Here is a 14,655-nt window from a genome sequence, read left to right as displayed (position 1 = left end):
TAAATACCAATACTATTGAGATACTCGCAATTTTAGGAATCGAGAGTTGAAACACGTTTGGGTTTCGTTGTAGGTTGACGAGAGCACAATGTGGTACTTGTTGTCGCAACGGAGTCCAAACGGTGAGAGAGCGATTTTCGGAGAGGTCACGGTCGAGAAGGATCTAGATTGATTGACACGTGACCCCTCTGATTGGTTGAAGGGCGTGTTTCCGGGGTCAATCCGTCCGGAAAGTGGCGCCTCGGATAGGCAAAAATGCCAATTGACCCCCTGGCAACAGCGGGTTGTTTTGGCCAGGGGTCGAGCGCTCATGAGTTCGGGGGGTGCGGGGGACGGGAGGCCATCGTTTAGCTGGATTTCCAACATTCTCCCCGACGAATCAGCAACTGGTGTTGCATGATTAAATTCTCTGGCTGATCTGCAACAGTCAAAAAACAATATGAGGAGACTGAGATTGGTAAGAGCTACCGAGTCTGAATGATGAGTCCGTCCTAGGGTGTTAGCCAGGCGTGACAACCACTGCTTCCTTGGGGGTTGTAAGTCCCGGTTGGTCGAGTTGTCCTCACCCTCGCACTGGACATCGCCGGTTGGTCTGGGTTGTAGGGCCGTCGCGGTTGACGATGCACGGTCCGAGGGGCCGCGCTGAGTCCTGATTCTGTGAGGTTGACGTGATGGGCAGAGTGACCAGTTTAGCGATTGGTCTCGTGAGCGTTGCCTGAGAAGTCCTGATGGTCACGATCCTGGTGAGTCCATCTTGTCCTGGATGAAGGGCTATGACACGAGCAAGAGGCCACTTGCTGGGGGGGAACCTCTCGTCAGTGAGGAGTACCAATGAGCCCACTTGAATTTCATGATTGGCGTGGTGCCACTTGTGGGTAGCTTGTAGTCGTTGAAGGTATCCAGTGGACCAATGCTTCCAGAACCCTTGTAGTTTGCTCTGAATGAGCTGCCATCGAGTGAGCCTGGCGAGATTGGAGTCGTCTAGAGCTGGTTCTGGTAGAGTCGTTGGAGCCTGTCCTATGAGGAAATGTCCTGGAGTTGACGCTGAGAGGTCTTCCGGATCATCGGTGAGGGGTTCCAGAGGTCTCGAGTTGAGGACTGCTTCGATTTGGGTAAGCAGTGTGGTGAGTTCCTCGAAGGTGAGGAGGTCATTCCCAATGGCTCGGGTAAGGTGGAATTTTACCGACTTTACGGCGGCCTCCCATTTTCCTCCGAAGTGAGGTGCACTCGGAGGATTGAATGACCAATGAGTTCCGTCGTTGAGCAGCAGCTGAGCTAGTTGCCTTGACTGCGTGGATCCCGCCGAGAACATTTTCTGGAGTTCCTTATCAGCGCCAACGAAGGTAGTTCCGCAGTCGCTGAAGAGGGCCCGAGCTATTCCGCGACGGCTGACGAAGCGTCGATATGCGGCGATAAATCCTTCCGCTGAGTAGTCTGAGACCACCTCCAGGTGAACTGCTGATGTGGCCATGCAGACGAAGATGGCCAACCAGCCCTTGTATGACTTATGACCCCGGCCTTTCCAGGATCGCAGAGCTACTGGGCCGGCATAGTCAACACCAGTGTTGAGGAATGCGCGGCCAGGAGTGAGTCTGGATGGTGGTAGCTGGCCCATGAGTTGTTGAGCTCGAATTCCACGGTATCTGGTGCAGGTGACGCACTTGAGGATAAATGAGCGTACGGGTGCTCGGCATCCGAGGACCCAGTACCTGCTCCGGAGTTGTCTGAGGGTGAGTTGCGTCCCTCCGTGGAACGTCTTGAGGTGAGCTTGGGCTATCAATAGTTGAGCCAGGGTGGAGTTCTTGGGCAAGATGACCTGATTCTTGCTCTCAGGGTTCAGATGAGCGTGTCGAAGCCTCCCTCCAACACGTAGTATCCCCTGGTGATCGATAAAGGGGGTGAGCTTGGTGAGCGGATGAGATTTGGTAAATTGCTCACCACGTGAAATTGTCCGGAGCTCAGCTTTGAGGTACGCTGCCTGAGTGACTTTGATCCAGAAGGATCTAGCCTCATTAATGTCGTCATGGGTGAGTGGGTAGTAGAGCGATGATGCTGGAGTCCTCCTGAGTCGTGCGATGAACCGCTTGCAGATCGCTGTAACTCTGAACAGTCGATCTGTTGATGAGTATTTATCAATGAGATCCCAAAGAGCTGGCGGATGAGTAGCGGTGAGAAGCAGGGCTCCAGGTTTTTCTTCCAGGTCTGCTGGAAGATCCTTTTCGAGAGTGTGTGAGGGCCATGACGTGATAGAGTCCTTAAGCCATGGTGGTCCTTGCCACCAAAGCTTGTGAGATACCAGCTGAGCAGCTGATAGTCCTCTTGATGCGCAGTCTGCTGGGTTGTCCTTGCCTGGGATCAATCTCCAATGTGTTTGATGAGTGAGTTCCTGGATGAGCGAGACTCGGTTTCTAACGAATTGCTTCCATCTAGAAGGATGATGGCTGATCCAGGTAAACGTCACCGACGAGTCGGTCCAGAGGTAGGTGGAAGCATTGGAGATGTTGAGTTGCTCCTGGACGTACTTGGTGAGTTTGGCAAGTAGCAGCGCTGCGGTAAGTTCCAGTCGCGGTATTGTCACTCGCTTGAGTGGTGCTACCTTGGTTTTGGAGCAGACGAGGGTGATCTGAGGTGGTTGATGTGTGTTGAACACCTTCAGGTACAACACGGCTGACATGGCCAACTGGGAAGCGTCGGAGAAGCCGTGGATCTCCACGGTTGAGTCCTTAAGTAGTCCAAGCCATCGTGGTATGGAGACGTGTGAGAGCTGGCTAAGTTCCTGTCTGAACTGTCGCCAGCGTTGAGCCGTGAGTGCGGGGACGGGTTCGTCCCATCCCAGTTTCTCGATCCAAAGCGATTGGAGGAGGATTTTGGCTCGAACTACCACCGGAGCTAAGAACCCAAGTGGGTCGAACAGCTGAGCCGTCTCGGATAGGATGATCCTCTTGGAGATGGAGCTCTCCCCTGGTGAAGTTACTGCGAAGTTGAAGTGGTCAGTACTTGGATTCCAGGAGACCCCCAGGATCTTGGTGAGTGAGCCATCTATGATGCGAGTGCCTTGAAGAGTACGATCAGTAGAGACAGCGTCGAGTAACTCGGAGCTGTTGGAGTGCCACTTGGCTAGTGGAAATCCTCCTGACAGACAGAGGCTAGTGAGTTGGTTAGCCGTGTCAATTAGATCCTGTGCGGAGTCAGCACCACCGCAGATGTCGTCCACGTATCTTCCTCTGGTGATTGGCTTTACTGCGAGGGGGTATCTCGATCCATCATCCTCGACGAGTTGTGCGAGGACACGCACAGCGAGGAAGGGAGCTGAGCGAGTTCCATACGTGACTGTGGTGAGCTGGTACGTGGAGATGTTGCCAGTTGAGTCTGTCCAGAGTATTTGCTGGAGTGGCCAGTCGTCCTCATGTACACGTATTTGACGGAACATCTTGGTGATGTCAGTCATAAATATGAGTCTGTGCTTGCGAGAATAGAGCAGCACGTCAGAGATGTCCTTTTGCAGCTTGGCTCCTGTGTGCATGAGGTCGTTCAATGATTGACCTGAGCTGGAACTATGTGAGCCGTTGAAAACCACTCTGAGTTTGGTGGTTTCGCTGTCTGCTCTGAGCACTCCATGATGTGGGAAAAAGAATTCCGGTGAGCCGTGAACTTCGGTCGGTTGAAGACCCTCCGAGACCCTCAACCCTCCTGAAGCCGAAGTTTCATGTGCTAAGGTCATCTCGGTGGTCATGCAACGTCCCATGAGCTGGCTTGAGACTCGGCGCATGTGGCCAAGATCCTCGTATTCTTTCAGGAAGTCCGTGTAGAGTTGTCTGTAGGACTCGTTCTTGGAGAACTTCCGGTGGAGTCGGTGTAGGCAGGCTAGAGCAGATGATCGAGTGTCTCCAAGCGATGATGTTGGAGCCTTCAGAGGTAGCCGCACGATGTACCGTCCTGATGAGTCCCTTGTGTGAGTCAGACGGAAATGAGCTTCACACTGAGCTTCTTCATCCGAGAGTGAAGCTGGAGATGATTCAGGGATTTCTTCCTGAACCCAAAACTTGGTGAGGAGATTATTGAGATCATCGTTGGTGATCGCCAAGTGAGTGTTGGCCTGGAGCGTTAGTTCGGTTCCACCAGTTGGTCCGAAAACTATCCAGCCGAGTTGAGTAAGTTGAGCGGTCGGTGAGCTAGCCCCAGCTGTGCGGATGTCTGGAAGGATCAGTTGCCCATAGATATCAGCACCGAGGATCACGTCAACGGGCGCTGGGGTGAGGAATTCTGGATCAGAGAGTTCTAAACCTCTGAGGTGGTCCCATTGGCCATGTTCCGATGCAAACGTCGGTAACAATGACGTGAGTACGTTGAGGATGTAAGCCTCAACTTTGATCTGAAACAGAGAGCAAGTGGACTGTATGGTGAGTGGTACTTTACCTAGGACTGGCCCAGATGCCGTCTCTCCTATGACGGAGATATTGAGGGATGTCCTTTGCCTCGTCAACCGGAGCTGACGGACGAGATGATTGGTGATGAGTGAGACTTCGGAGCCAGGATCGAGGAGCAGGCGATTCTGGTGAGGTGTCTGGCCTGGCCGTAGCAGGAATGCTCGGCTGGTAGCCAAGAGTACTCCTGGCCGAAGATCCTGAGTTGTCGTTGAGTTGTGAGCGGAGCTCGTGACGGCATTCTGAGCGTGATCACTTCATTCAGCTGAAGTGCCAGGCTGAGGTTCCTGCACAACCTTGGTGTTCTTGATGGCCCCGTGCTCGTAATAGTAATGAGTTACTGGGACGGGGTGTCGAGGAGCTGAGTCTTCTTGTTTTTGGGCTGGAGCAGGACGAGTAGCTGTCTCAGCTGTTGGCGGATGCAGCAGCGAGTGATGATGACTGCCACAGAGTTGGCAGTTGAGTTTGGAACGACAATCCCTCACTGGATGTCGTCCCAGGCAGTTGTAGCAGAGGTACTCCTTTTCGACGAGATCCCTGCGAGCTTAGAGAGTGAGCTTCTTGAAACTGCCACAAGAAGCGATGTAATGATTAACCCCGCACATGGAGCAGGGGTATGAGACCTTGGGCTGAGTTGATTGAGGCTTCTGAGCTGGCTGAGTGGACACCTTGTGTGTCCTGATTGTTGAGCGACTCATTTTGGGCGATGGAGGTGGGGATCTTCTGGCTGGAGCAGTCGTTGGAGAATGTGGAGCCTTGGTGACCGATCTCTTCTCGATACTTTCCATGGCTCGAGCTCGTCCAGTGAGGAAGTCCTGGAACTTGTCGAAGGTGGGGTAGTCACTTGAGGACCCGACCTCCACCTCCCAGGCTTCGATGAGTCTGTTACTTAGCCTCTGTGATACGGTGTGGAGTATTATTTGATCCCAGTGCTGAGTAGGCGATCCCATCGCCTGCAGAGCGGCTACTGACTCCGTCACTGTGGTCAGGAGTGCATTCAACTGCTGCGACGTGTGAGCTGTCATGTGTAGAGGATTAAACAACTGCTCGAGGTGAGCAGAGGTAAGCAGTCTTTTATTCTCGTACCTTTTGACGAGGATATGCCAGGCCGTGCTGAATGCCTCGTCGTCGATCTTCAGGTTGGAGATAATTCGGGAAGGCTCGTCCTTGAGGCTGGTCCGGAGATAATGCATTCTCTCCACGTTGGAGAGCTCTGCATTTGAGCTGACCAGTGAATTAAAGAGGTCCCGGAACGATGTCCACTCCGAGTATCTCCCCGTGAAGTTGGGGAGAGAGATACCTGGTAAATACCTCTTACTTTGATTGCCTTGAGGTGTCCCAGCTGCCATGGAGCGTCGAGAGGTCGATGGGCCATCCTTCTGGTCGATGAGTTGGGTGAGTAAACCCCTGGCCTCATGGTAATGAGTGATCGCCGACTTGAAGACGTTGTCTTTGAAATATGGAAGATCCATGGCACCTTCCATCTTGGCACTGGCTGAGACCAACTTCTCGTGAGTAGTCTCGAATTTCGCCCAATAACTCTCCAGCATATCTAATTTAGACTGGAGATTATTGACGGTGATGTTCCCTACATCATCGTCGAGAAGCTCTTCATGAAGGCGCGCCATCCATGCGCCCCGATCCCGGTTGAGTGAGATGGTGGTCTCCGGTAGCGCCATCTGAGTGTGAGGTGTCGTGAGGCGTCGATCGGTGAGTTACCGCGCGTCGGTAAGGCAGGGTCCTGATGTAGAGTGGCGCGGTGCGCGTTGAGCACCGTTGCGTCGACGAGCACGCTTCTCGAAGCTTCGAGCGTCGCGTGAGTTGAGTACCCTTGCCGGTACCTTGACCGTGAATTTTACCACGTGTTCGGCACGTGCCACACAAAAAACCACCACTATTTCTCACTTCACTTACACTATCCGGCTCGAAGGACCAAAATGTTGGATGAGAGATCTGGTTTGTGCAAGTTGGGTGATTGAGGGGGGCTCGTGGTGATGAAAGGTGAGGGGTGAGGAAATTGAGCCGGATGTGGACACAATAACTCACACGCGTATCGACTGAATGAGTCTCTTTTATTATAAAAATATAGTCTGAGAACAATTACAATTGATGGTGAGCGGTCACTGATTCTAACAGATAATACTATTGAGATACTCGCGATTTGAGGAATCGAGAGTTTAAACACGTTTGGGTTTCGTTGAAGGTTAACGAGAACACAATGTGGTACTTGTTATCGCAACGGAGTCCAAACGGTAAGAGAGCGATTTTTGGAGAGGTCACGGTCGAGAGCGATCTTGATCGATGGCACGTGACCCCGTCCGATTGGTCAAAGGGCGTGTTTCCGGGGTGGACTCCTCCGGAAAGTGGCGCCTCAATTAGGCAAAAATGCCAATTGACCCCCTGGCAACAGCGGGTTGTTTTGGCCAGGGGTCGAGCGGTCAAGAGTTCGGCGGGCGCGGGGGACGGGAGGCCAGCGTTTAGCTGGATTTCGAACACTTTTATTGCATGTTTTTTCCTCTCAAAAGTTTTTTTTATTCATAGATCAAAAATGTTTTTGCCTTCCGTCTTTCTTTTTTATACCTGAAAAGATGTTGAGGGTTTTTTTTTCATAAATCATTAAACATAGGATTTACATGTAATCTTTTTTATATTTCATAAAAATCGTAGGATACATTTTACAAATCATTTATATAAAATCATATGTGTATGGTTTTTTTCAATATGAGGGCATTCTGTAAGCCCCTCCCGCGAATTTATCTAAATAATTAAAACAATTATGGAATAATTCTCCAAATAATTGGTACAAATATCCGAGATTTTCGTGAGGTATTATACGACGGAGATCATCGCGAGCCATGAGTTACATTTCCTCGAAATTTTCGCGTATGCGATGATAAAGATCCTCCGTGGCAGGCATTCTATTGTATTCCATATAATTCATAGCAATGCCTGTAATTGATCGTACAAGCGATTCTTTATATTCCTTAAGAGGCAATGTCTCCAAGAAATCCAGCCACTGATTAATCCATGCAGCCTTGTTTTTCAATGTAATGATGCTCTGCCCCATCATCATGATGGGAGTCTGATTTGCATCATCATTGCGAACAAAGGTCACGCAGGGATTTTCAAAACTACGGTGGAATTTCACGTTTATGGCCCCAAATTCCTTTGCAGGTACATTGTGGTTGATCTTTGGGTGAAACTTCTCAGGGTCAAAGTAGTCGGTTACGGCATCCAATTCGTTGAAAAAAAGGGTCCATTCTTCTCGTGTCATTGACAATATGGCGCGTTTCGGGCGTACACCCATAAATTGCACAACCGGGACGAATTGACCGAAACACGTAACTTTTAAGCCGACACGAATTTGTTTTGTCTCTGATCTATTCAAAGTTATAACTTGAGACAATACCACATGCTGTTCAGCATCACTGAATCCCTTTTGTTTAGTACTTTCCATGTTGAAAAAATGAATGAATGAAATCGGGACGACTGAATAAAATCCACCGCGAGCACCCGCGTTTTATAGCGCTACGTATGAGAGTGGAGGGGACAGAATCCCCACTAAGCACATGACAGATCTATAACCGTCAAACATTATACCCCACCGCAGGGAGTTCTGCGGCGGCGACGTCACACATGCACCCCACTTTCGCGGTTTTTGTATGTTGCGCAGTACCCCCACTATTACCATGCAGCCTTCCAATACCGATTTTTTTTTGTTAAATCGAGTGACGCGTTTGTTGTCATTCGTTAAAAGGCATTGCAATAGTAAAAATGTCTAAAAACTTTGAAACTTACGCTTTAGAGTCCCTTAAAAAATATCTCGCGGATCGCAAATCGTATGAGGGACGACAAAAGCCTCAATTTCGCCAGAAAAGAGTACGTGTATGTGTTGATAAATATACAGATGATGATGACCTAGACAGTGAAGATAGTGATGACATGTGCATTCCAGCAAAAGCGCGGAGAATCGCGATAGGGTCAGGATTGGAATGCGACGTGGAAGATTTCCTTGTTGATGCTTCTTGTGTATGTAAATATAAATTCCTTGGTGAGACATGGAATAAAATCCATATCAGATATCGCAGGGATAAATTACACTCTCAAGATGAGAGCATCGACATGTGTACGACATTTAAAGTATGTTACAATGAAGAACGTGCAGAATGTAATAGAGAAATCGAATCAAATTTTCAAATGAGATATAATCCTCCATCACTGAGAAGCATTGCAATCGCGAAATTATTAAATGAAAGGAAATATGTGAAAAATGCAAAAACTTTGGCTGTGGTTACTAAAGCAATTGTGCATAATAGTGATGTTTTATTATATAAAATGTCGGAGTCAAATGGGTTTTTCGACTGCCTAGAACACACAAGATTATGCAAAGCAGACGTAGAGGAAAAACTCGATTGGTACCATTTTTTTAGGATGTGTGAGGAAGAATATTATCTCCCTGCGGGGGAGGAGACATTGGTCTACAAGAAGAGAAATGGACCAATGATTGACCTTTCCTTTCAATAGCCAACAAATGCAAAACGAGTGCGGGGGGGGGGGCGAAAAAAAGGAAAACTCGAGCATCCTTCCTCATCAGGTATTCAAAGCACCCCCCACCAAGGTCAAATGTTCAAAAAAGTGTGGAAAACTTAGCCCCTCCTCTAAACTAGGGATGCATCAAGGAGCCCAGTGAGATCATTTCACTGCATTTGCGTTTTTTACGTCAAAATGACATCAAGTCAAGTGGACTCATCTCCAAAATCTAGTTATCAATCAGGTTATCAGCCTGGAACTTTTAAGCCTAAAAAATCTAAATATTGTGGAAACAACGCCATTAAAAATGGAATTAAGATAATTAGTGATCGTGTAGTGAAATATAACAGTGATGAGAAAAAATCAATTGAAAAAATAGTGAAAAAAGTGAAACTCCAACGACATGAGATTTCCAAGACAGGTCCTGTCATAAATATTGACTCTGACCTTCAAATAGTTGAAAAGAAGACGAAAAACTCAACCAGACGATTGGCCCATAAATCACCCGGTAGCACTCAAAGTGACTCTAAAATCCTGAAAGCCAATAATAAAAAAACAAGTGAAATCGTGCAAGTGAGTACAGAGGAAAAAAAGTTGTGGATTAATATGTTAGAACAAGATCTTGATGTGTTCAATCAAGTGAACTATATTGATAAGAAAAAGGATCTGAAAAAAATACAGGCTCGCGAAAAACGTTTAAAACTCGCGGAAAAAAAAGACGGCCGACTTTATCGCTCGCGAAAAACGCCGCGAACTACCTAAGGAAAAACAAAGACAATTTAGAGCTCGCGAATCCGAAAAAAATCGATCCAAGGACCACACATCGAAGGATATCATCCCTGAGACCATGATGGAATTGGATTGATCGATCGAGACCATTCCCAGCACTCCATCAGTCATCAATTTAATCCTGGAACGCGAGGATGAAGATACTCAGCATGGATCATTGAATTTCGCGGCCTCAACCCCTACAAGTAAATATTTAATCAATCAATCATAGGAATTTTTAGATTAGATTGACTTAAGCTAATCTTGTATTATTTTTTTGTTTCAGAAGCGTGAAAAACTATCGAGGAAATTGAGGCCGTTCTAGTCGCGTTGGGCGCGAATCTAGAACAAAGGAATCGCGAGGACGATTACGAAGCGCGATGCACTCCAACGCAGCGTCAGAAAGAGCTTGATCAAATTGCGATGCAATTGAATCAAAGCGGTAATGATGATGATGAAGGATTGGCCTTCCAGGGTCTTGATTTTACCCCGTTATCACCCAGTAACCGTTCGGGCTAAAAATTCATTAAACATTTTTGTATTTTTTTGGATAGCTGAAATAAAGGTCATAAATTTTATTGTAATAGCGGTGACAGGACTTTTTTTATTGCTAGGCAAGACCCAATATTCCCTCTCCTGTCCCCAGCCCTTTTTTTTCTCGTAGAAGCTAGGAGAAATTTCTCTCGCTTCTTCTTCGTCGGTGCCTTGAATCCTTTCGTTTATTGTCTCTTTCCTTCTAGTTGTTTAGAAGGTTTAGAGAACAACTTTGATTTTTTCCTCATCTTTCCTACATTTATCCTTACCCTCATCTCCCTCTAACTCACGGTTTAGAGGGTTGAGGGCGAATAGTGGGGCAAAAGTTATATAAACCGTGAGGTCTCACTACTCGCCCTCTTCCACCATCGGCATCGCGAGGACTCCAGTGTCTCGTTCTGTTTTTAGTGATTTTTGTGTTTTTTTGTTTAAAACAAATTAAAAAAATGGTGAAGGTGACGTGCCAAGGAGCGTGTCAGGAGGATTACGCCCGCGAGGTAAGTTTTTGTGTATTTTTTGCATGTTTTTCGTTGTGTTTCGCGGTTTTCAGTGTGTGTTTCGCGGTTTTTTAATTTTCTGTATTTTCGCGTCTGCGGGTTCTTTTTTTAAATCTTTTTGGGAGCGTTTTTTTTTATATTGTTTAAATACCTACCCGTCGCGGGGTATAGGTTTCCTGGTTTTAAAATTAAAAATCCGCGTATTTTTTCATTTTAATTTTTGTTGTTTTAGGTTTTTAATTTCTGTTTGTTTTAGTTTTTAGATTTTTCGTTTGTTTTAGTTTTGAAATTCATTCTGTTTGTCTTTTTTTTTTTAATTTTTAATTCATGGTTTTTTTTTATTTTTCAGATGCAGGCCACCAGGAGGCAGCGCGCCTAATTCAGGGCGGCCAATGCGTGGCTGCGGAGGGAGGATGCGGAGGGTGAACAGATCCCAATACGGATAAGGAGCAAAAGGAGGAAAGACGACCTGATAGTCCTCACAGTGATCACAGTAAGTCCTTGTAAAATGACATGATCGGTTTCGTGGGATTTTTCTTAACTATTTATTATTATTTAAAAATATTTCCACAGGATTCTACGTAGGATACCGGAAAGTATTTTCCTTTTTTCTTTCATGTAGCTATTTTTATTTTTTATTTATAATTTGTGACATCTTATAAGTCGAGTCGTTCGAATCTTCACCAAAAATATCCTGCGACATTGAAAGCTTTCTCACTGACACTGGCTATTATTTTTTTGTTAAACTATTAAAGCTATTAAAGCGACTTTTAATCAAATGTGGCCGCAGGAGTGGGGGTGAGAAGGCATAGCAGGGCATGTTGGCGCAAGGGCCTGCGGCAAAGGGCAAACAGACAGGCAGGCGCGGGGAAAGAGGAAGTGTTTGGTGGAGGAAGAGCTGGTAGCGACTTCCGAACCAAATCTGGCTGCGCGGTGTCACGGTACGGGGGTTAAAGTATAGGGGGTGAAGTGGAAACAGCCGTGGACGCGCTGACGTGAAGGGTGTATTTGGAGGGTGAAAACATTTTCGCCAGCCAGGATCTCCATGACAGGGCCGCCAAATGGTTGGCGGATTCCGAGAACGAGGCCTACCTGGTAAGTTGTCTCTATCTGTCTCTCCGTCTCGCTCTCTCACTCTCTCGCTCTCTCTCTCTCTCTCCCTCCCTCTGTAAACCCTTTATCCCCTCTAACTCCTTCCTGTCATTCCCATCTGTCTATTCGACTCCTAAAATACCCCTCCCTGCCTCATGTGCCTTTAAATATTCAATATCAATGTTTTTTTTTGTTTCAGGCCGGAGCCCGTTGGGAGGGAGGTGTCGGCCCGGACACCCCGAGAGCGCGGTGGATCCGCGCTCTGAGGCGTGAGGCGCGTGGCCTGGAAGCCGAGGGCGAGCAGGTGTTCGCCCTGTACGAGGTGGAGGATGCCTGGAGTCTCAGGATCCTCTTCGGGGAGGAACCAGCGCATCCCGATCTGACAGAGGAGGACTGGACCCTGGAGCAGTGGGACTGAGGCCCCTGCCCCCCCCCCAAATCTTAAATTGAAACAAAAAAAAATTGTATTTTTAATTTTAAGTTTTTGATGTGAAACATCTATAGGCGCACTCCTAAACCGAATCGTTGGCGTGGCGATACTTGCCGTGGCGAGCAATCGCCACGCTAAACTAAGGTATGCCTATCTATATTCTGTGTAGTAGAGTGTACGGTCTGGCTTCTCACTCAGTTCGACGTTGTTGTTTACTACGGTACACATAACCTGCGTTTTATTTAATTTTTCATTTTAATTTTTGACAATAAAATATGTGTGACAGTGATAACTCCGAAGATCAAAGTGATCAACCTTGTGCAAAAAAGTGAAACTACACTATGGTATACTACCAAGTCATCAGTAAGTAGATCGTATTTTTCAAGTCTCCATAAATGTAATTATTATATTTTTATATTTAATCAATTATATTCATATTAATCATATTAATAATTTATATAAATCATATTAATATTATCTTCAATTAAGTATTCTTTTATTATTAATGAAGGAATTAATATAGAAAAATTTATTAATAAAATTTATATTTGCAAATCTTTAGTCATATATTGCAATAATTAACTAAGATTTGAGTTCATGAGTATATTGAAGCCACACTTAAAATTTTTTTTTTTTGTGTATTTTAATATCATATTTTTTTCAATATTTCAGTTCCCAACAATCATCGCAGGGATCACAACATATTCTTATTGAAACTGGACGCCACCCTGATCATTCAAACACAAGGCATACTATCAATCTTGTGTAAGATTTTATTAATCGAATAGTACCAGACTATTTTAATTTTTATCTTAGATTTTATTAACATATTTATATTTTTTTAAATATAAATGTGTGTTTATATTTTTTAATATGGAACAACAATAGATGCTGTATTTGTGAGATATCTTGATGATGTTCCGTCCAATATTTTTATAACATACTTTAGGTATCATCGACCAATGGTCACAGTAATACCGGCAGAGGAAACATCAAATATAACTATTACTGAAATCACGAATGAAAATATTTAAATTGTGGCCACTTGATATTAATATCGGACTTTTATATCACATGTTGTTGGATGAGGGATCTGGTTTGTGCAAGTTGGGTGATTGAGTGGGGCTGGTGCAGGTGAGGGGTGAGGGGGGAGGAATTGAGCCGGATGTGGGCACCAAGAGTCACACGCGTTATGATTTTTCGAGTCACTTTTATTACAAAAATATGGTCAAAAATCTATTACAAATTAATGATGAGCGGTCACTGATTCTAAATAACAATACTATTGAGATACTCGCAATTTTAGGAATCGAGAGTTGAAACACGTTTGGGTTTCGTTGTAGGTTGACGAGAGCACAATGTGGTACTTGTTGTCGCAACGGAGTCCAAACGGTGAGAGAGCGATTTTCGGAGAGGTCACGGTCGAGAAGGATCTAGATTGATTGACACGGGACCCCTCTGATTGGTTGAAGGGCGTGTTTCCGGGGTCAATCCGTCCGGAAAGTGGCGCCTCGGATAGGCAAAAATGCCAATTGACCCCCTGGCAACAGCGGGTTGTTTTGGCCAGGGGTCGAGCGCTCATGAGTTCGGGGGGTGCGGGGGACGCGAGGCCAGCGTTTAGCTGGATTTCCAACACATGTAAATAAATGTTTATTAAATAAAGTTACCATTTTCTGTAAGAAATTCGTAATACTTCATTTTTCCATTAGGCTATTTTTAATTCCTGTAATAATATCATCTTATATGCATATTACTTGTACACACATGATGTTTCACATCTGCCAGGCGTCCCATTGTAGCGCCAGCTACATCATCAACACCGTCAGAGTGAGACGATACGACTCTCACTCCTGGTGTTGTTATTCTTTCGATGGTTTGACGAAATTCCTCACCGGATTATCCCCACTCCCGGCAAAATCACCTGCCAAATTCCGGGATTCGATCGTTCTAGATCATCAGTAATATTTCGCCTCTGACACGCGACACTCCAAATCTTTAATATTGTAATTAATCATTGTGATAATAAACTATGTATTATGTTTTCATTATCGAATGAGTTATTTATGTGGTAAATCCGCTACACCATGACGGCTTATTTTTTTTTTAAATAAAATAAAATTTTTTAAATCAATATTTTCTTGTTTATTTATTCATTTATTTCCCTTAGTTTTAAATTAGAAAACAAAACAAGAAAAAAAATACAAAAAATTTTAATATTTGAAAAAAAAAAAAATCTGTATTTTAGTTTAAGTTTTTCAAATAGAAAATTTTTATTTAAATTTCCGTTCTTTGTTTATTAAATATTTGCTTTCCTTTTTCTCTTTTTTCACATATCCTCTAACCTTAGTGTTAAGTTAAAATCTGTATTTTAGTTTTAAGT

General features: G+C 45.4%; 1 protein-coding gene across 1 annotated transcript; it reads right to left on the bottom strand.

Moving 5' to 3' along the window:
- Positions 1-12: 12 nt before the first annotated feature.
- Positions 13-4,665, bottom strand: LOC135161485 (uncharacterized). Its single transcript, XM_064119088.1, has 3 exons — positions 4,495-4,665; positions 567-4,372; positions 13-418 (listed from the first exon to the last, which is right to left on the bottom strand). The coding sequence occupies exons 1-3, from the start codon at positions 4,663-4,665 to the stop codon at positions 13-15; spliced, it is 4,383 nt and encodes a 1,460-aa protein (XP_063975158.1).
- Between the last annotated feature and the right edge of the window lie 9,990 nt (positions 4,666-14,655).

Source organism: Diachasmimorpha longicaudata, chromosome 4 (assembly GCF_034640455.1).
Source record: "Diachasmimorpha longicaudata isolate KC_UGA_2023 chromosome 4, iyDiaLong2, whole genome shotgun sequence".
In the NCBI taxonomy this organism is placed as follows: domain Eukaryota; kingdom Metazoa; phylum Arthropoda; class Insecta; order Hymenoptera; family Braconidae; genus Diachasmimorpha; species Diachasmimorpha longicaudata.
This window is presented reverse-complemented; position numbering and strand designations above follow the sequence as displayed.